Source organism: Pseudopipra pipra, chromosome 6 (assembly GCF_036250125.1).
Source record: "Pseudopipra pipra isolate bDixPip1 chromosome 6, bDixPip1.hap1, whole genome shotgun sequence".
NCBI lineage: Eukaryota > Metazoa > Chordata > Aves > Passeriformes > Pipridae > Pseudopipra > Pseudopipra pipra.
In genome coordinates this window covers 60,145,302-60,166,035 of record NC_087554.1, presented here as the reverse complement: position 1 = coordinate 60,166,035, position 20,734 = coordinate 60,145,302, and the positions used below count along the sequence as shown (strand labels likewise).

Genomic DNA, 20,734 nt, shown 5'->3' with positions numbered 1-20,734 from the left:
ACAAATCCTACTTGTTGGTGCACTAGCTCTCAGTTTTAAAGAGCGTTTTCAAGCTAGGAGTATTTATGTTGTTACTCTTCAGACAGCAATGTCAAAGAATAAGTCATAAATGCAGAGTTGAAATTAAGCCTACTGATTGCAGTGGTTTGTGTTTTTCCTGACATTGGCTGGAAGTGGAGCTATTGCAAAAAAAAATTCTGTCCTGTGGGAAAATTTCATATTATTTTCAATTTTCTTTTCATCTCAAATCAGGGGGAAACAGAAAACCTTTCTATGGAAGAGAAAGCTCCACAGGAAAAACATTTGGAAATGTTGAAACACGTTGCTACAGCAAATTTAGCAATGTCAGTAGAGATGGCAAATGACACATGGTATCCCCTCTGTGTTGCTGAGCTGGAAGGGTGAATGCCTTTGCAAAACATAACTAAGGATTCTTAATAAGAATTTAAAAGTGAAAACATGCAGAAAAAAATTAACTGTCTCCAGGAACCTAAATAAAAATAACTGCCCTACATTTTTTCAGGAGAGGGGAATGACTTTTTGGAGTCTCAGCCTGAGAGGCCCCCCAAACTGAGTCACTGATGATGAAGCTGAAACCCCTTTTGGAGCAGCCTGGCACTGCCTGGGCCTCAGCAGAACCAGACCTAGTTCAAATGCAGGTTTTGGGGACTATTTGTAAGACTCTTCACTCCACTGTGGACTAGTTGTCCCATCAACAAAGCAGTAATAAAGGTTTCTTACACCTCCCCAAAATGCAACCTGAGGAACAAGAGCTTAGTCTTGCATTCTGTGCTTTTCACTGACTCTTGGAAAGCAAAGGGAGATGTTGGCAGAGAGCTGGTCAAGAAAAAGAAAATAGAAACACACAGTCATTATGAAGCAAGACTCCAAGTACAACAAACTACTAGTTCCAGTAAATGCCAAAGACCCAAGTGGGTTATGGGCAGGGAAGGGGAAAACTGAGAACTAAGAAAGTGCTGGAAGATGTGGCAGTTCCATTTCCAGCACGTTGCTTATATGCTGAAAAATCCCTTTTCTGCTCATTTAGCACAGCTGGAACATTGCTAAAATCAAACCCTCCCTGTGAAATATTTTTTGCAAATCAGCACAATCTGCAGCACATTTTTCTTCCCTTGTAGGGAGGGAGGTGTCAGGAGTTACCATCCGGCTGTGATGGAACAGTCAGAAGAAATTCCTAAAATCCTTGTTGCTGAAGCTCAGGCTCTGGACAGTATCTCAGAGCAACTGTGTCCACTCTGCTGACAGCTGCAGTCAGTTATCTGCAGGCTGAGGTGGGAAAACAGGCACCAGATTTTATGCAGATGTCAGACTAAGGGAACAAGTAGTAGAAGAAGGAGCGACTGAAGCTGCACTTCTGGGATCAATTCACAGAGCAGTGTAGAAACAGTTCATCCAGTGCAGATCACATCAGAAATTATCTTGATGACAAAGGAAAAAAAATGAAGCTATTCTGTGCGTCTTCCTACTCTTTAGGGTGCAATCAGAGCACATCTTCAGCATTGCTATTAGCATTCCTCCACCAAAGAAATCTCAGCAAAGCACTGAGCTCTCATTTTCAAAAGATGATGCTGGAAACCTTCCCAGATTATATATTTTCCTCTTTAATTTATACCTCTGAGGATAATGCTAATCAAGGATGCAGCAAAAGTGGTGAGACATCCTCGGACCCGGGCTGATTTATTAACAGTGGTTGCATTATTCTCACTTGGAGAACGATGCTAGTATCCCATGCTTCCATAAAAAAAAATGTCCTGCTTACTGGTAGGTTATCAAATACAAGCTGACAATGTACTTGCACAGCAGATATGCATAAGTGCATTGCACAGTATGATTCATCTGCAAAACATCCAGCATGCTAGAAGCTCATTTTAAAGTAGGTTAGAAGAACAATTCATTAAAAAGCAAAGGCAGAGAGAAAGGAGGGGGAAAAAAAAGAAACCCAAACTCTAAAATCTCCTGCTGGGAATGATACATTTTCTTCTCACTCTTTGTTCAGCCCCCTTCTCCTCACATTACTTTTGAATAGAGTTTGGATGGCATAGGGATGGACAACCATGTAAAAATACATGTAGCTAGACAAATATTACAAATGCCATCTTCCAGGCCTGGCAAATCTACCAAATATTCCAGGGATTATACATGGTCTGTTTAGCACGTTCAAAGTGGAAGGAGGTTGCATATATTTCACAGAGCATAAATCCCCAGGCCTGTCTCCTTAGCTCTGACCTGAACTTCTACTACACAGACACTGGATTATAAAGGCTAATGTCAAAAGGGCTTTCAAGAAAAAAAGGACTCCCAAAATGGCAACTGGCTTTTACTATGATAACTGCTCAGATAATCCGCCCTAATCTCCAGCAGTATTTTTTAGGATAGGAAAAAAAACAACAACAACAAAAAAAATGTACATGACATGGCAATTCTAAAATAGAATAAAGGACCTCGCAGGCCAGAATTAGTGCTTTTAAAATGGAATTTATGTGTATTTGGAATAAATGTCCTGCTACAAAAGCAAATGTAGGCAAGATACATTTCTAAACACTGGTGTCAGCCAAATGAGGTGAAACATATGAGTTGATTTCAGAATAATTTGAAAATATATTTTTATTAATATTATTTTAATCTGTGTATCTCTTGCAGAAAGATTTTTTTTGGTCTGATGACAAGTTTCTAAAAAAAATTTAAATTTCAGAAAATTCGGTCCTTTCTCCTGGCAGCAGCAGAGGTAAGTATGCATTTTCAAAAGCAGGGTTCCTATGAAAAAATAAACCAGGTTTTACTCAGGGACTCCACATCTGTTCATGTGATCAATTAACTGTTTGCTTGACTTTTCAGTTCTGTGTGAAATATACACACATTAAACACACATGAAACTTTTTACATAGAGAATTAGATACTAACTACTAAGGATCTTCAGAAATCCTACCTTGCCAGAAACAAAGATGTCACTTACAGCCATTTTGCTACAAGGATTTAATTAAATTCATAAGCAGAGTTACTGCCCAGAGAATCCAACCCCCTCTTTTTTTTTTTTTTCATAAACAATGTGTTCAGAGGAGATGACTTCTCTGGGACTTCTCACTCTCACACATCATCTTGGAGCTTCACCTTTGGGCCCAACACCTTTCCTGCAAACTAATTACAGTCTGAGAATCACAGATTATAAACACAGACTTTCAGGATAACCAGGAAGTTTCTGAGAAATCAATTCTACATTCAACCCCAGTGATCATTTGCTAGAGCAGTAGAGAAATCAGCAACTATGTAAATACTGCATTATGTCTCTTTATAAAGAACTGCAAAAGCTGCAAAAGAGAGGAGTCAGCCTCAGCTTTAGGTCAGCCCTACATCAAAGGCAACTGCCTCAATTAAAGTTTAGTGCACAGCAGTACTGCAGTTTAGAGCATTTGGTCAATGATGTTTACCAAAGCTATAAACTTTTGTAATAAAAAGGGAAAAAAACCCCAACCCATCAAAATGGCAAACATGGTACATCCTAAGAGAAAGATGAGCGCTAGCCAGAAGATTAAAAAATTGAGATACACATTTTTATAACTTTTCTCAGGGGCAGAAGGAGACATTTCCCATTTTACTACAGTCGGCAAATAACAAATGATTGCTGCTCCTATCACACAGCTACACCTGCATGGAGCAGTTCAGCTTCCAGTTCAGCTGAAGTGCACATTTAATTTCCAGCGTGTTGCATCGTGCTTCACTGCTGAAGTCAACAGGAATGAAAATATCCTGCAATGCAAAACGTTTCCTACGCACACGAGCAGCAAATGCATCTATTTAGCCTCCACATTAAGGACATCAAGGGAAAGACCTAATTAAGACTGATTGGAATTCAGACCCCTCCATGCTCCAGTAGTCAGGGGAGAGATGGTGCCTATGAAACCTCATTGCCCCCTCCCAATAAAGCACAAGGAATGCTGCTCAGGAGATGAGAGGAGAGATGAGACACTGCTCCCCAGGTCTGCTGGTTGCAGGTTTTCACCTCCCACTCTGGACGTGGCCTTGGTGCGTGTTCTTCACGCAGGGAGAAGGATGCAGCTGACCTGAATATGGGTGAACACTTGCACAGTGGTGGCAGATTTAGAGCAACTTTTAGGCTGTGCTCTGGATCCAGCCCTCTGCCCTGCCAAGGATAAATAATTTCCAAGCAAAGCTGCTCTGCTGGTTATGTCTGCATCAGGACCTACATGTGGTGAGGGACTCCCCACCCCCCTGACATACAAAATGCTGTTTGTGGTGTGCATGGGCATCCTCCCTGCACCAGCCTTGCTACCTCCTACTTAGGGGATGGGATTAGGCCTGTAAATGGCAGAACTCCCTTGCTGATCACAACCCATAAATGCAGCCTGTCTCTCCAGCAGTGCTTTAACAGATGCCCCTGAGTGCTCTTGGGAGCAGTGTGGAGGGGATCAGGCTCAGCTGAAGAACATCAGCAGAAACTCTGATGGCTCGGGCTGTCTGCAGCTCTTCTCCAGACAGCTGTGCTGCAGAGACTGCCTGGGGTGAGGATTTTCAGGGGTGAGGATTTTCAGGCTGTTTGGTCGTGCAGCCAGTGACTAGCGCAGTGCAGGCAAAGCTGGGGATGTCGTTCAGATCTGTAACTTCTGCATTTGTGGCTTTGGAATGTGCTTCCACGGGGTGAGGGACAGCACCCCGGGCTGTGTTTGGGATACAAAGCAGTGGCCAGACACTGTGCCCTGGTGCTGTGTTGTGTTTCCTCCTCCTCAGCCACGGGGCTCACCCAGGGGCACCCACATGTGCACCCGAGACATGGAGTGATATTTGCACAGAAAAAAACCTCAGAGACAAGCACAAGATCCCCAGGGGCTGGCAGCAGGAAGATTTCCAGCCTGACAAGGCTGACCCATACATTTGCTTTTTACTGGCTGCAGTTAACAAGCCCTTCTATGTCTTTTTACAAACAATAAATCAGCTGCAGTTAATAAATTCAGCACTGCTGAAAAAGTAAGCCATAATTCACGTCCTGAATGGCACAGTAAAGCCTCAAGATGACATAACTCTGAGGGTCTGCAGAGTCACCTCGGTGCAGAAACCATCCTTTGATGAGCATCCTCCCCTGCTCCATCCTCCACCTGTACCCAGGCAAACACCCCACTGCAGCACTGCATCCAGGATGGGAGTCACCCTGTTCAAAGGACATGTTGGGAATGCTGCAGCTGGTAGTGGCAATTGTGTTGAAATAATCTCTGAAGAACCATCCACCTTTTCCAACACAAGATCTCATGACTGTTACAGGCTGTATCAAGGGCAGGCGACTCATTACAGCAGTGAAAAAAAGATTCAAATACCTCTTATATCAGCTGTTATTTAAATAAAGATGGAAAAGCCCACTCTTTAGGAATATTAAAGTATAAAGACAAATATTGAGATAGCACCTCAATATTTGAAAGAGACAGGCTTATGAAGGCTGTAGTCATTTCCAACAATTTTTATTCTCACCGGGACGCATACAATGGATCAAAATAAACAACAGCAACATTATAAAGACTTTCACTCTAAGTTTTCAATGTATTTAAATGTTATTTTTTACAGTGCTGTAATGAGGTAGGTAAGTGCTGGTGCCTTCATTTTACAGACAAGTGACCTGAAGCAGTTTAGTCTAATGGGTAATAAAGCCAATTTATCCGTGATATATCTTCTAATTCATTTACCCCTAAATTCAGCAAAACACATGCTCACCTTTATGCATATGCTTAAGAGCATCCTAATTTTTAATAGCAGTTAAGAATGTGCTTATGTTCCATATAATTAGGATCTTAAATACTTGATTGAAACAAAGAGGACTGAAAAAGGTGATTAAGGTCCCCTCTATTTCGAATCTTGTTTTGCAAGTGAGTGCCAAGAATTTACTCTCACTGTTTGTTGGAGATAGGAGGATTCTTGGAGGAATAGGTTGATCCTAAATCAGAAGTGTCTTAAAAGAACAAGAACACTAAATGCAGGGTGTGTTCCTGAGTGCTGAATCATGCCAAGTGTACAGAAGCACATACATTTACTTTTCCTAAATTAGAAAACTAATAACAAATAATGCTTCATTACTTGAAACGTGGTTTGCTGTGTGAGGGCTGCCTTTTCTTTTGCAAAAGACAACAACAGCCCAACAACAAGAACACTCAGAATTTTTTAAGCAGTCTTGATCCGGCAGTAAGAATAGAACATAAAAAGCAGACACAAGGACATAACTGCTGTATTAAAAATGAAAAAGCTTAGTATGTACTTGGCCCATTTTAGAGGTACTGACTACTCAGGAGGGAAAGTGAGGCAAATTCCTAAGAAGTCACCCATTTAAAAGTCTCCATTCCCTGTTGATGATGTGGATCTGTGGCACAACTCCTTGAATATTTCAGGAATTTTGAGCTAAAACACAGGTAAACAAAATAATTAGGTCTTGGGGCCAAATCAGGTCTCAGGGCTTAAAGCAGAGCCTAACACTAGTCCTGAGCATCACGGGCCAATCCAGGCCACACAACTGGGCTGGCACTGTTTTGCGGGACAGTCTCTGAGGACATGATAAACAGACCTGTGGGATCTGCCCAAACTTTTCCAGGAGGGCTGAGACAGAGGCAACACACATTTGCTGGGATCACCATCTGCAGACAGATAGAGAGCACGTGCTGAGTGTACATGTACTGCACACTGCAGCTTTGGGGGGAAAAATAAGGCATAAAACATGTCACTGAATGGCATTTCCAGAGCAGCACTAAAAAGGAGGCAGATGTGCCTCCCAGGACCCTTAGACCAGTGAGATATAATGAACCACCAAGCCCAGGGGAGATTCACAGCCCAGAAAATACCGCAACATGCCAAACCCAATGCTTGCCACAACTGGGGCATCCAAAGCCTCTCCCCTCCAAGCCATTCTCCTCCTCCTCCCCAACCTGTCCTCCTCAGTTTCTTGCCTATAAATAAAACATCTCATTACTGAGTGATGAAGATTAAAATAAGGCAGGTGAGTCACCCTCCCTGGTACTGCTTTGCTCTTTCATCTGCCTCATCATCATCCTCAACCTATTTGCAGCCCTGAAGGCTGAAGAGAACTCATCAGTGTGAAAGCCAAAGCAGGGATGGAGCTACCTGCATTCCTGTTGGGAACAGGGCAAAACCAGCTGCATTTTGATCTGTATGGAGTTGAGGACTACATTGCTGCACAGATTTAAAACCAGGAGTTTTTATGCACCTCTGAGTGCACCCTCAGATGCAGAGCACTTGCTGGAGGAGCCCAACAGGAGCTGTTGCTCCTACTTTACTCAAGTGGGAATAGAGGATGGTATTTCAATAGGAATTCTTTGTTTTTATGGAATAGAGGATGGTATTTCAATAGGAATTTTTTTTTTGATGGCTGACTGTGGGCTTTGGCCATCTTGTCAAGCTTCATGAGGATTACAAAAACAGAAAGATCCAAGAAAAATCCACTGTGTTCCTGTCTCTCTCTCTGCAAAATCTGCTTGCACTTACAAAGCCCTGGGGAATGCAAAGAGCCTCCATCAAACAGCCTCTGTCACCTTCATTCAAAATCAGTAGATCAGAAGTTATGAGTGACTAATCCAGGGAGCAGAGAAAAAATAAATTCAATTCCCTAAATCAGAAAGGACTAAAATGTCAATAATAGAATTGGCTTGAATAGATACTCTTCCAAAGTGAGACTGAATCTGGCCTCAGTTGGCTAAATCTGAGCAAGATTGCCTAGCAGCTGAGGATATATTTCCAAACATCTGCTGAGGCTCCCCTGTGACATGCCAGTGAATCCACCAGATCTAGACTTTCTACAGCAACATGAAAAAATCAGGGTTTGGACTGTGGCCTTTACAGTGCATGTGGCGTTGAGCAGTACATTGCCATGGATGCTCAGGGAGTGGAGCTCTTGACAAAGCACAGTACCTGGAAAGGGAAAGGGGTGGGAAGGCCACAAAGAGCCAGTTGCCTTGGGGAACCTGCTGTTTGTTCATGATCTGACATCCCAAAAAGTGTCAGTGCCAAACCCAAGTAGTGCAGGCATACATGTTTATACTCCCTTCTCTCCACCTAGATGAACCTTTGAACTCTAATCTGCCTCAAAACCATCAAAAACTTCTTTTAGGCTGCGGTGTAAAGGTGTCAGTAACTCGCCCTCTCCAGTAACAGGAGAGAAACAATAAACTGATATTTACAGGTGATTGTTTTATCAGTGCAAACACAGTCTTTTGCCAGGAGCACCTCAGTGCAATCCCGTGTGGGCAGGGGGTTGGTGGGTTAGCTCGTGGTGAGAGCATGAAGCTACACAGCACATGCCTTCAAACTCAACTTCTACAAATAATGTGAATTAGAGAGATGCTTTTTAAATGTCTTTACTAAAAGCACTGAGCCTAGAGAGTCTGTCCTTGACATGGATCAGCAAGAGCCAAGTTTGCATATGGTCTTGGGTGCTGTATTTACGTCCATCAGGGAATGAAACACTCCGGGGATCTGGTTCTCACTGCTCCTCAGCAGGCAGGGGCTGTTCCTCAACTCATCTGCCTCATCCAAGCAGCTTCTAGTCCCTCCTTTCCGCCTCTCCTCACTGGCACATACCACATGAGTGCTGTTCAGTCCCATAAGCACAGGACTTTTGTGCCACTGAGGCACCCCAGGGGACATGGCTGCTATTCCAGAAGGGTTCCCATAGGCCATATTTGCCATTCCATTGTGTCCCTGTAGAAGTGTCCCAGTTATTAATGCCATCCCCTGTGACACTGGCCACCTCTCCTTTGGGCAGCTGGACTCCACATGTGAGCTGTCTTTGGAGGCAGCTGGAAATGAGACAGGATTGTCAGGGATGTCCTGACTGCTACGGCCTGTCTGATGGCCAAGAGCATCCTGGAGTGAGTATCAGCAGGCAGGGTTCACTGGCAGCAATCTCAATCTCACCTACATGAACATAGGGGCATAACACCACTGCCTAAATCACTTCACAGAACCCCACCAATGCACAACGCTGCCCACAGCTTCCGAGATCCTTCCACAGGAATCATCATTTTTATGACTTTCTGCCCTATTCCCACTCTTTTTTCCCCTAAGCACACCTTGCACCATGGAGGTACAGTCTGTTCTTACATTTTGCCACTTGTCTGGAGGAAACCATATGTATTTATCTTGGGGAATTCCTGGTAGCCTGTGTAATATTTTTGAAAATAATTCTTGTCAAGGGATTTTAATCACTGTTGATGTATAAAAATGAAATAGCAGAATCTATGACCAGATGGTGTGTTGGGTGGCATGGGGCTCTCTTCACTAACATGCAACTGCTCACCAGCCTTTCAGGACCACTTCACTCACCAGTCCTTGCAAGAGCTCCCTGCAATCTCCTCTCAATCCTGAACCAAATTAATTTTTGGGAAGGAGAAAAACTCCACATTTAAGGGAGAGAAACATTTTCAGTAAAATCCAGGGGCCAAGTATAAGGGCAAGAGAAACAGCTTTGTCCCTGCCTAGAAGCTACTGGAATTATCTTCATTGGATCTCTGCAGGAGGAGAAGCCAATGTGGGGTCTGCAACTTCTCATTGCCCTGACTTTGCCTGAGAAACCTCTGAGCTTTCCACTCTTCATGGGAATTTTTTCCTGCACTCTCAATCATTGCCGATTTTGGTTGATCCAGAGAATGGGGAGTGAAATCCATTGCTTTTCATCATTCAGAAACCACTCACAAGGTTTTGACACAAAGCCAGCTTGGCTCAAAGCTGGGCCCACAGCCAGCTTGAAAATATTCCTGAACCTTTCAACAATCCCTGGCTGGTTTTCAAGCTTAAAACAAAAGCCAAGATCAGGGAAAGTTTGCAAATTTTTAGGTTGTATAAGAAAATTTCTGTACAACCTGTGATAAATTCCCACCATTTACTTTCAGTTATTTTCATGCTGGGAGAACCTCTCAGACTCCAAACCCTGCTCTTGCCTCAGAAAGCATAACCATATTTTTCACGAAATAAGACTGGTCTGATAGGCGTGGAGGAAGATATGGGATGTGCTGGGAAGCTACCTGAAAAACATTCTGTCCAGCTCACTCTTGTTTGGATGGATTGCTCATTGTCTCAAGTGTCCCCAGATGGCCCATTGTACAAGGAGTGCTCGAGTTTATGGCAGCCTGTGTCAGTGTCATAAAAAGCTGGAGTTGGGTATCTCCTGCTGGGTCCATTCCTACAGCTTAGAAACAGGCAGGAATCCCTTTCCAAGCAGGAGAATTAGAGAGTTTTCTGAAAAACTTGACAGTTTTAGATGTTCAGCAATATTACAGTCTTCTTATCCAGAAACTTATGAATACTTAGTCACACAGAGAGAACAGAGAAATTATTTACTTCCCTGGGTGAAGGGAGCAGGAGCTGTAGGTCTCTGGGTGGTGTGGAACAGAAATACAGATGCTGCAGCCACAGAGACAGAGACTGCGTGCGCAGGACTGCACTGGTGGGGATGCTGCTCTGTCTGCCATGGTTGGCTAGACATGCACACAGCCACACACAACAGTCCTTTATTAAACAGGGAGAACAAAATGGGAAATGTTTAAAGCACATTACTACTCTTATGATATCGCTAATTTGACAGTCTGACAACCCACGGCCAGCAAACACCAATAAAGGTCTGTATTGCTCACTTTACCTCCTGCTTGACACAGTTTGACACATGCAAACATGTCTAAACCCCCTTTGCAGAGGATTGCAAAAGCTGGAAATTTTCTTTGCTTCTCTTTCTCTTTTCTTTCTTCTTTCTTCTTTCTTCTTTCTTTTCTTCTTTCTTCTTTCTTTCTTCCTTTTTCCTTTTTCTTTTTCTTCTCTTTCTTTCTGCCTGTCCAATCTGCATTTTATAAGTGTTGGTCTACAGATCAGGTTAAGCCTGAAGAAGCCTTCATTAAATGCAAGCAGTATCACAGTGATTCCATTTGATGGGGATCTACACAATTTAAGAGACCACCCCTCTTTGTTCTGTATGCTAAGATTCAGCATGGCCATGTTTTCATCCATCGGTGAACAAAAAAATCTCACAGGATTCTTTTCCCCCTTCTTTGTATCATTATACTGTTGAGGCAACCCTACCTGGAGCCCCCAGTCCTGCCCCTCTTTGCACACTCTCAAACAGCTTCACATTGCCAGCCATCTGCCTCTCTCTCCAGTAGAAAGTCACGTTTCACAACCTAACACTCAGCTCAGCGAATGAGCAGCACATCAGCAGATTAGCTGCCTGCCCAAAGCTACAAAACAGCAAAACATTTCCCACATCAGCTGATGGGCGTTAGATCCCATTTTACTACTCAACTCAGTCACATCAAGCAGGCAGAAAAGCACCAGGGAAACATCCATGTTGAGAGCACACACATGCACCAATGCACACTCAGACCCTGGAAAGCCACACGTATGGGCATCAGCAGAATGGCACATGTAGACACTCAGGCTGTGCTGTTTCTGGCCAGCTACTCTTTGTGCTGATTGACTGAGGGGATTAGAAGGGACTCAGCCCAAAAACGCAGTTCCTAATGCTCCTGCAGCTATTGCATAACAGAGATCGATTCCCATCCCAAGCCCTGACCCTCAACTTACTCAAGACAAGTTTAATGCTTCAGGCTGTATAATGGAAACATCTACTTCCCAGTGAAGAGGAATCTAGATGGGATGCATCAGCTCCCTCGAGGCTAGGTTATTTGGCTATTTGGGTTCTCTGACAGGCAGCAATGGAAAAGAAAGTAAGAAAGTGGCACCAAGAAGGAAAGAGAGTCATTTTCCCCCAAGCATTTCTACCAGGAGCTACGGGAAGCTGAAGCCTTCTTGGGTTCATTAATAGAGGTATACCTGCTACCAATACAACTACTAAAGAAAGGAACTCTAAACCAAGGGAAATCGAACACTTCCCAAAAGTAAACTGAAAATCAGTGAACCTGCAGACCCTCAACTAAATGCAACTGAAGCCAAACACACCTCAAAAGCCAAAAGGAGGAAAACACAGCAACCAAAAAGTCCACAATTAAATGAACAAGTCTCAAAAGCATGCAGAAAATGTACAAACACTTCAGAATAGGCACTCCATTAAAAGCTGCATGCTGAAATAACATAAGAGGCCACGCAGGAATTCCAGGTGCATGGGGAATGGCTGAAGTAACTCCGCTGAGATCTGTCACTCCAGGTGCGAACAGGTGTACGACAAACGAGGACAGAGCCACATCAAATCAAGTGAAATCAAATGGCCTCCAACATTTGACTGAAATCTGGGTGTCCCATGCCTAACAAACTGCAAAGAGCTTTAGGGAACTTGGCTGGCTCCTGCATCACCCCTCCCCCACATCAGCAAAAAATAACTATTTGCAAAGGCCGCAATTCCTTGTTATTTTCTGTTTTCCTACATGCTCTCACTAACTCCTTAGTAATGTTTCCAAGCAGCCAGGCTGGGAGAAGAACATAGGAAGGGATAGAAACGAGACAACCAAGAGATGCTGTTGCCAGGGCCCCTTTGTTGAGCATCTCTGGGTACCCCTCGCCTTTTACCTGGGGATGCAGTCGCCATGGTAACGGGCGGGTGTTCCCTGGCGGAGCCAAAAACCAGATGTTCCCGCTGCTGAGCCCCGTCGCCATCCCGCAGCGGAGCCCCAGTTGCATACTGGTCCGCCCCGTCCGCAGCCCAGTGCCCGCCAGTGCCCGCCAGCAGCAGGTCCTGGGGGTCCGGCGGGGCTGACATGCTGCCTGCAAGGCGGCCGCTGATCTCCGGCTCTCGGGATGCAGCGGGAGCCACCGAAGGAGCTGCGGCGGCCGCCGGGCTCGACGGTGCTGCGGCCGCGCTGGAGTGTGGCCGGCTGCGGGGACCGGGAGCCGCCGCTGCTGCTGCTGCTGTTGCTGTTGCTGTATCTCCACTAGCGCTTATTACGCAGGTGAAAATGGCTTGTTAGTTGGAGCCTTCCAGCCCTTGCGTCACCCTGTGGCTGGCATATCACAGGGCAGGAATCTGCCAGCCGGGCTGCTGCTCTCCCCCGTTTAACTGCTTCGGCAGGGTAGGCATCGCCTTGTGTGGATAAGGGAAGAAATGCCCCCCTTCCAGGCGGGCACACGCCTCCCTCTCCTCTCCTGCCGCCCCCCTCTCGGCGCGCATCCCCCTCCTCCGCATCCCTCCGCTCCAGAGCATCCCGCAGGCGCCGCAGCCGGGCACGGCAACGCGCCCGCCGGGAGAGCCGCCGGCTCCTCCTGCACCGCCGAGCTCGGCGGAGAGGGCACACAGCCCTCAGCGAAGAGCACCCTACAATCACCCCATTCCTGCCCGTCTCGGCCAGCCCCCGACCCAGTGAGAGAAGCCGCGCTCTGCTCCTGGGTTTGTTTACCCTGTTGGCTCCTCTCTGTTTGCAGCCGGAGACATGATCGCAGCTTATTGCATTTAAATGACACTTGTCAAAATAAACTCACAGCAGGTGCCTGTGTGCCTTTTTTTTTTTTTTCTCTTGTCTTTTTCTTTCTGTTGTACCATTGTATTTGCTTACTCTCTCACGGAGGAAATGCGTGCTCACCAAGGCGATGGGAAATGTCAGGGATCCTGGCTGTTAGTGAAAGCAGCAGCAGCAGCATGAGAAACAGGAAAGGTGACAGCACAGGGCAGAATCTGTGCTACTTCTGAGGTGAACTAGAAACAAGTTTTCTTGCTATCCTTTTACACATGGGAAAACGGACTCAGGTAAATGATATGGGATCATTCCTGCATTGCACAGAGCTCTGGCACTGATAGGTCAAAGAAACTAACTCTGCCTTGTAGAAGGACCTCTCTCATGCCATGTGACAGGTTAAGCTACAAAGTGGACAGTAATTGCCCCAGCCAGACTTCATTCCCAGTTGCTCGTTGCAGCAGCAGAACTCCAGCTGTGATCTTTATGTCACAGTGTCCATAGGCAGGCATCAGACCCTCTACAGCTCCAGCAAGCTTGTGCCTGGGTTTGAAAACTTAACGTGTTTCCACTTCTTCCAGGCAAGAGGGGAGGAAATCCAGGGTAAGCCCACAATGCAAGGTGAAAAGCCTCAGAAGAAGCCCTGAGCATTTGCATTTGTGTTATCTTCACAGGGAATTGTCATTCTTGTCCTCACTCCAGTCCAGAATCTATTTTTGGGAGCTGTCCTGCTGCTGCCTGAGTCATAGAATTAGAGGATCATAGAATGATTTGGATTGGAAGGGACATAAGAGACCATCTAGTTCCAACCCCCTTGCCATGGGAAGGGACACCTTCTGCTAGACCAGGTTGCTCAAAGCCCTATCCAGCCTGGCCTTGAACACCTCCAGGGATGGGGCATCCATGACTTCTCTGGACAACCTGTGCCAGTGCCTTACCACCCTCACAGTAAAGGATTTCATCCTAAAATCCAATAAAACTACTCTCAGTTTAAGAACATCCCCCCTTGTTCTATCACTCCATGACCCTATAAAAGGTCCATCTTTCCTGTGGGTTCCCTTCAGGTGCTGGAAGGCCACAATTAGGTCACCCCAAAGCCTTCTCCTCTCCAGAATGAACAATCCCAATTCTCTCAGCCTTTTGCCCATGCTGTTCAGTCCCAGCTCACCAGGGCCCTTCAAATGTGGGTTCCTCAACCCAGGGAGAGGACCAGGGATGGGAATGTCCTTCTGGAGGTCTGCAGCCAAAGGTGGAGCAACATGCTCCAGGTTAGCCAAACCACATTAGAAGTGAAGTGAATGCTATGAATTCAGATGAACCTTGCTGTCTCAAGCTCTAAGCAACAAGGGTGATTTTAGAGACTAGAACATTATTCTGCCTGTGTTGCATGGTACGATTCTGTGGAGGATCTGTAGGCTACAACCAGCGAGATCTGGCTTTAAAAGGGGAAATCACATGACTTTTTCTATATTGTCATGACAAATCCCTTCAGAAGTATATCAGAAGTGTGTTCAGAAGTATGGATTGGTGAGTTAGTACTTGAGGCACATCTCAACAGATAGTGTGGGTCTAACAACCAATAACTTCCTTCTTGTTTTAAGCTTCCTAGTGTGATTAAATACTGAAAAACAACAATATCAAACCAACTTTTCAATGCTTTGTGCCCTCTTTCAAAATCAGCATTATTGTATAGGTAATTTTACTTTCAGAGCAACATGTGCTTTAACACAGCATGCAAGACCATCGGGGCTAGACCAAAAATCTTGTCTGAAAATGGATATCTACAGGGTGAAGATGGCAACAGAAAGTGAAGGGTCTAGAGCACAGGCTTGTGACGAGTAGCTGAGGAAGCTGCAGGGGCTCAGCCTGAATAAAGGATGCTCAGGGGGGACCTTCTCCCACTCTACCACTCCCTGAAAGGAGGGTGGAGCCAGGTTGGGATCGGTCTCTTCTCCCAGGTAACAGTGAGAAGACAGGAGGAAATGGTCTCCAGTTGCACCAGGGAAGGTTCAGATTGGATATTAGGAAAAAATTCTTCATGGAATGAGTGGCCAGGCATTGGAACAGGCTGCTGAGGGAAGTGATTGAGTCACCATCCCCAGAGAGATGTAAAAGATGTGTAGATGTGGCACTTAGGAACATGGTATAGTGATGGGCTTGGCACTGTTTCATTAGCAGTTGGACTAATTGATCTTAAAGGCCTTTTCCAATCTAAATGATTCTCTGATTACCAGAAAATTTTCTATTTACCTACTGCTTTGTTAAAATAATTACAGAGGCAAGTGTCACACAGCATGGTCTATCAAATTCATCTTTACTTATGAGTTAATTCCAGGTAATCCATATTCCAAAAACACCAGAGATATCTAGAAAACATATCTTTGATAATAGTTTTAAGGTTTTTTGATCTAGGGTACCACTATGGAAAAAACTACCTAACCCATGCAGCTCCACTGAACCCCTGATTGTGAATTCTGACTCTCCTGTAACTCAAACATAAAGCACATTATTTGGCATATTTGGGAACCAATGGTGAAAATATTCCCCTCCAGTGTGCACAGCCTACCTTATACAGAATCACAGAATCATTTAGATTGGAAAAGACCCTTAGGATCATTGAGTCCAACAGTAAAACTAACATTGAAAAGCTCGACATAGAATGGTTTGGGTTGGAAGGGACCATAAAGACCACTTAGTTCCAACCCCCCTGCCATGAGCACGGACATCTTCCACTAGACCAGGTTGCTCCAAGCCCTGTCCAACCTGGCCTAGAACACTTCCAGGGGTGGGGCAGCTCCAGCTTCTCCGGGCAATGTGTGCCAGGGCCTCACCACCCTCAAAATGAAGAATATGCCCAGGTTCATTGGATTTTCTTTATTTCAAGGTAGGACATATTTGCTGCAAATCAGTAGCAATGGTTTCACTCATCATGTTTATGTTGCCAAATCCCATACCTAGGGCTCACCTCATGAGCAAATGAGATTAATTTTCCTAATTCATGGTTCCTCCTTCGACATGTACCATCTCATGCATCTGATGACGATTCTGGCAAGATTCTGATGACTTCGAAGTTCCTATTATGTTAATAATACACAATACAATATTTTTTCAAAAATATGTCTTCCCATAGATCTGAATACACATCCTTGGTCAGATTTTCTAGTTTTCTTTTGTGTCCATCCCTCTCTGGAGCTCCCTGTGATACTATTTGTGCGAGTGGGCAATGGACTGAAGTGCTCAGGAGAAGGCCTGTAAGAGCATTGAGCCCCTGACAGCTTTGCTTGTGTGAGCAATATGTGATCACAAAGGTCTTCTGATAATGCAGCATCATCAGAATGTGTGCACACCAGCTAGGAATGATTCATTTCTGCAGACCAAAAAGGTTATCATGGTCTGAGGGCTGCTGGCACTAACGCAGACAGTGTTACTACAGTAAAAGAAGAAAGAGTGTGGACTGTATGCTCTGCTTATTGAATAGAAATGGGGACAAGCAGGAGCCAGCAGTGTGTGCCCATGTGGCCAAGAAGGCCAGTGGCATCCTGCCCTTTATCAAAAATAGTGTGGCCAGCAGGACCAGGGAAGTGATTGTCCCTCTGTACTTGGCCGTGGTGAGGCTGCACCTCAAATCCTGGGTTCAGTTTTGGGCCCCTCATAACAGGAGAGACATGGAGGTGCTGGAATTTGTCCAGAGAAGAGCAATGGAGCTGGAGAAAGGTCTGGAGAGTGAGTCACATGAGGAGCAGTTGAGGGAGCTGGTGGTGTCCAGCCTGGAAAAAAGAAGGCTTGGGTGGACCTTCTCACTTTACAGCTCCCTGGCAGGAGGATAGAGCCAGGTGGGGGTTGAGCTCTGCTCCCAGGGAACAAGGGACAGGACAAGAGGAAACGGCCTCAAGCTGTGTCAGGGTAGGTTCAGGTTGGACATCAGGAAGAATTTCTTCACAGAAAGGGCTGTCAAGCATTGGAATGGGCTGCCCAGGAAGGGGTGGAGTCAGCACTCCTGGAGGTGTTTAAGGAAGGACTGGACGTGGCACTTAGTGCTGTGGTCTGGTTGACCTTGATCAGCCAAAGATTGGACTTAAAAACTTTGGAGGTCTTTTCCAACCTTAATGATTCTATGATTGTAAGTAAATAAAGAAAGAAAAGAAAGCTTTTTGCTTTAGGGATCTACATTGTGTCTCAACCCAGGACTTTATTTTACCAGTTCCTGTACAGTCCTCAGGTGACCTGGAACAGTCTCACGCAATGCGATCAGCTCTGTTCTCCTCCACATAATATCAGGTGGGAAATTAGAGGTCTGATTTCAAACCTTGGATACAAATCCTGAGCTCCTACTGACCATCACAGGCATGGTACATACATTTCTGATAGCAAAGCTTTGGTTTGCCAGGATGAGGGGGGAAACAGGAACAAGAAAAATACTCAAAAAGCTTGATTAATAGATTTTGCTGTACAGAAACCTCTAAACTTGGCATAACCTGGGCTGTCATGTATGAAGTTACTTTACAGGGGTTTTAAAGATTATCACAGGAAGATCAGGCTGGATGAAGATTTAATCAAATACGTACTTAAGACAGGTGTGAGTTTAAGTAATACTCAGCATAAGGAAAAAGCTGAATTCTTTCTATTTTCATTACACATTTTCAATGTATTTACAAAAGCTCCTGGTAGTTTGTATTGTATTATGCAGCAAACTGACTTGTGCAGGGCTCATCTATCTCTGCTCATTGGTATTTAATTATCTTGATCTACCCTTTGGACATTATAAGCCTCTGAGTGTATGAAGTCTGAAAACATAGACACACAAATTGCTTCCCTTTCCATTATAGCCCTTTGTGTTTTGGGCTGCTGCATGCTGCTGGGTCAGAGTGACTTTGAACCTCGAGGGGATTTGTGGTCTTAGATGTAACATTACCAGCAAAGAGCATAGAACCTGACAGGGTATATCAACAATTCAGCAATAGAAAAAATCATCTCCTCTTCCTTGAGGATTTATTCTTGAGGTTTTAGAATAAATGAATTGCAATAGGAAAGAGCAAAGGAGAAAAAAAAAAAAGAGGTTTCTGACATAAATAGTAAAATGAAGATAAGTAAAACAACCTCCACTACCCCACAGAAAAGACTTCAGCACTGTAGCAGCTACAGCCTGGTTTTCAATTCACCACATGTGTACTGCAGACCACCTGCTTTCCATGTGTCTCACATCCTCTCCCTCAAACAGGCAAACCTCTGGGAGAGTATGGCAGCACTGGGCTGGCCAGTGTGCGTGACTTCCCTTCCAGAGCATGCGATCAGACCCCATTTTGGCACAGGTAGGAACCCCAGGAGCCATGCTGTGGGGTAAATCAGGCACATGCTTGCCCTATAAGGCACAGAGTGATATTGGGTCTCCCAAAAGAAAGGTTGGAAACCTGATGAGAGTAATGACTCCTCCTGGGAAAGCCAAACTACTCAAAGCTGTCACTACAGAGAGGCAAATTACATGAGACAAAAGGTGACCTTTCCCCACAGCAAAGGCCATCCATCATCTTTCAATCCACCAAGCAGCCCTTGCATAGTGGTCCTTCTGAGAGAGTCCCTTGGACCTTATGTTTTCACACCTTCTCCCTCTCCATCCTCACAAGCTCTGGCAATGAAACAGGGCAGGGCAGCCTCTCCAAGGTCCTTGTCCTCTACTCCTCCCACTGCTACAACTGTGCTTCAGTCCTGTTTGGAAACACGTACCCCAACCTCCTGCTGAGCTTCAAGGCATCATCCACCTCCCCCCCCCCCCCCCCAGCACTCCTGGGACCCACCACACAGGCTCCTATCCCAGCACAGATTTGTAACCTGGAGTAAATTGCTGCACCACCCAGTGGGTCTTAGACCCCACTTTGGTCCTGAAAGCACAAGCATCCCAGTGCCAGGAAAGTGGCAGGAAAGTCCAGGAAAGTGGCAGGAAAGTCCAGGAAAGACAGAAGTTTGAGTACAGATGTAATCACAGCCTTCCCAGACAGTGTGGAGTGTGCTCTTCTTCATAATGAATGGCTGCAGAGATGAGACAGGTACTCTGTCCAAAACTGCAGCCCTGGAAAATGATCTCCTGGAGAGTCCCACCTCTTACCACATGCTGTAAAATGGGGAGACTGGTTCAAGTGGGGCCTTTAGTAAGTGCAATTTCAAAAATGCCGGACTCTAAATAGGAGCATTTTTACTGCATATTGTGTAATTTACCCCCCCTTCACTTTCCAAGCTCACACCCTCAGTTTTTAGCAGACAGTTCATTGCTCTGAGGTTCCCCTGGCAATGTACAAAGTCCCTGCCTGGCCCTTTAATTCCCACATCATGAGAGAGCTTTCAGCATCTCTAGCCCTCCAGTTGTAATGAAATGTGATTAAAGGTGGTGCTTTTCCTGGGTAAGCCTGACTGACTGCTCTGTCCTTCATCCCCCTCCACATCAACAGCCGCTCTAGGAGCAGTGAGGATTACCTCTGTTTCTGTGAAAAGAGAGTTTTACAAGGAAATCTGGTGACAGGAGCTTAAACAGCAAAACTATTGCACACGTGATCCGGCACAGCCATGGGGTGGGTATTTAGCAGGTGTCAGACAGGAGGAATCCAATGGGCCTCTGATGAACACGGCCATCTCCCCCTTCCTCCCAGCTTCAACCTCTCTGTAGAGAAGGAGAGCTGAGCAGAGTAGACAGGTGAGTAGGTGGGAGCTCTGTATATGCAAGATACATCAGTAGTGGCCTAGTTTCAGCAGTGCTTGGTAGCTGGATTGCCATCCAAGTGTCTGAAAGGCTCTGTAGTCACCTCTAGAATATATGTCTATTGAAATGACTCCTCCTGGAGGATGCTGGACCAGGAATCTGAATCTGAATCCATGATTTTACCTTAAGATATTATTTGCAAGTGTATCCTCTATGTGGCAGCAAGGTCTGTATGCTATTGCAAGTGTTGTTCATGAGCATCTTTAAAACAGTAATATTTTTCTGTTTTTACAGTGCTTGTCCTGGGAGCCCAGCCCAGGGTTATTAAAAAAAGAAGCATTAGAATTTGTCCTGTAGAGATTCCCAGCTGCTTCTTTAAGCTCTGGCAGAGCAGTTTCAGAGGCCAGGCATCGCTGAGAAAAATATTCACACTGGCACCAACGGGTCTGGTGCTACTTAATTTCACTGTTAATGATCCAGCTGAAAAGAAAGTATGAGACAAGAGAGTCTGTGTGAGCTCTGAACAGATCACACAGTGACCAGAAGTTTATATGGTTTGGTACTGGTAAAACAGTGAAAGTAAACCAAAAATAACTACAGTAAAAACATCCACAAATTTTCTTCCAGGAGAAGC

The 20,734-nt window shown here is 45.1% G+C and overlaps 1 protein-coding gene across 1 annotated transcript in view; it reads right to left on the bottom strand.

The window, feature by feature from the left end:
- Window positions 1–13,167, bottom strand: part of RTN1 (reticulon 1) — a 120,835-nt gene extending 107,668 nt beyond the window's left edge. Inside the window, exon 1 of the mRNA XM_064659476.1 lies at window positions 12,535–13,167. Within this exon, the coding sequence (XP_064515546.1) occupies window positions 12,535–12,724 (190 nt within the window). The 5' untranslated portion in view covers window positions 12,725–13,167. The remainder of the gene's footprint in view (window positions 1–12,534) is intronic.
- Window positions 13,168–20,734: the final 7,567 nt, after the last annotated feature.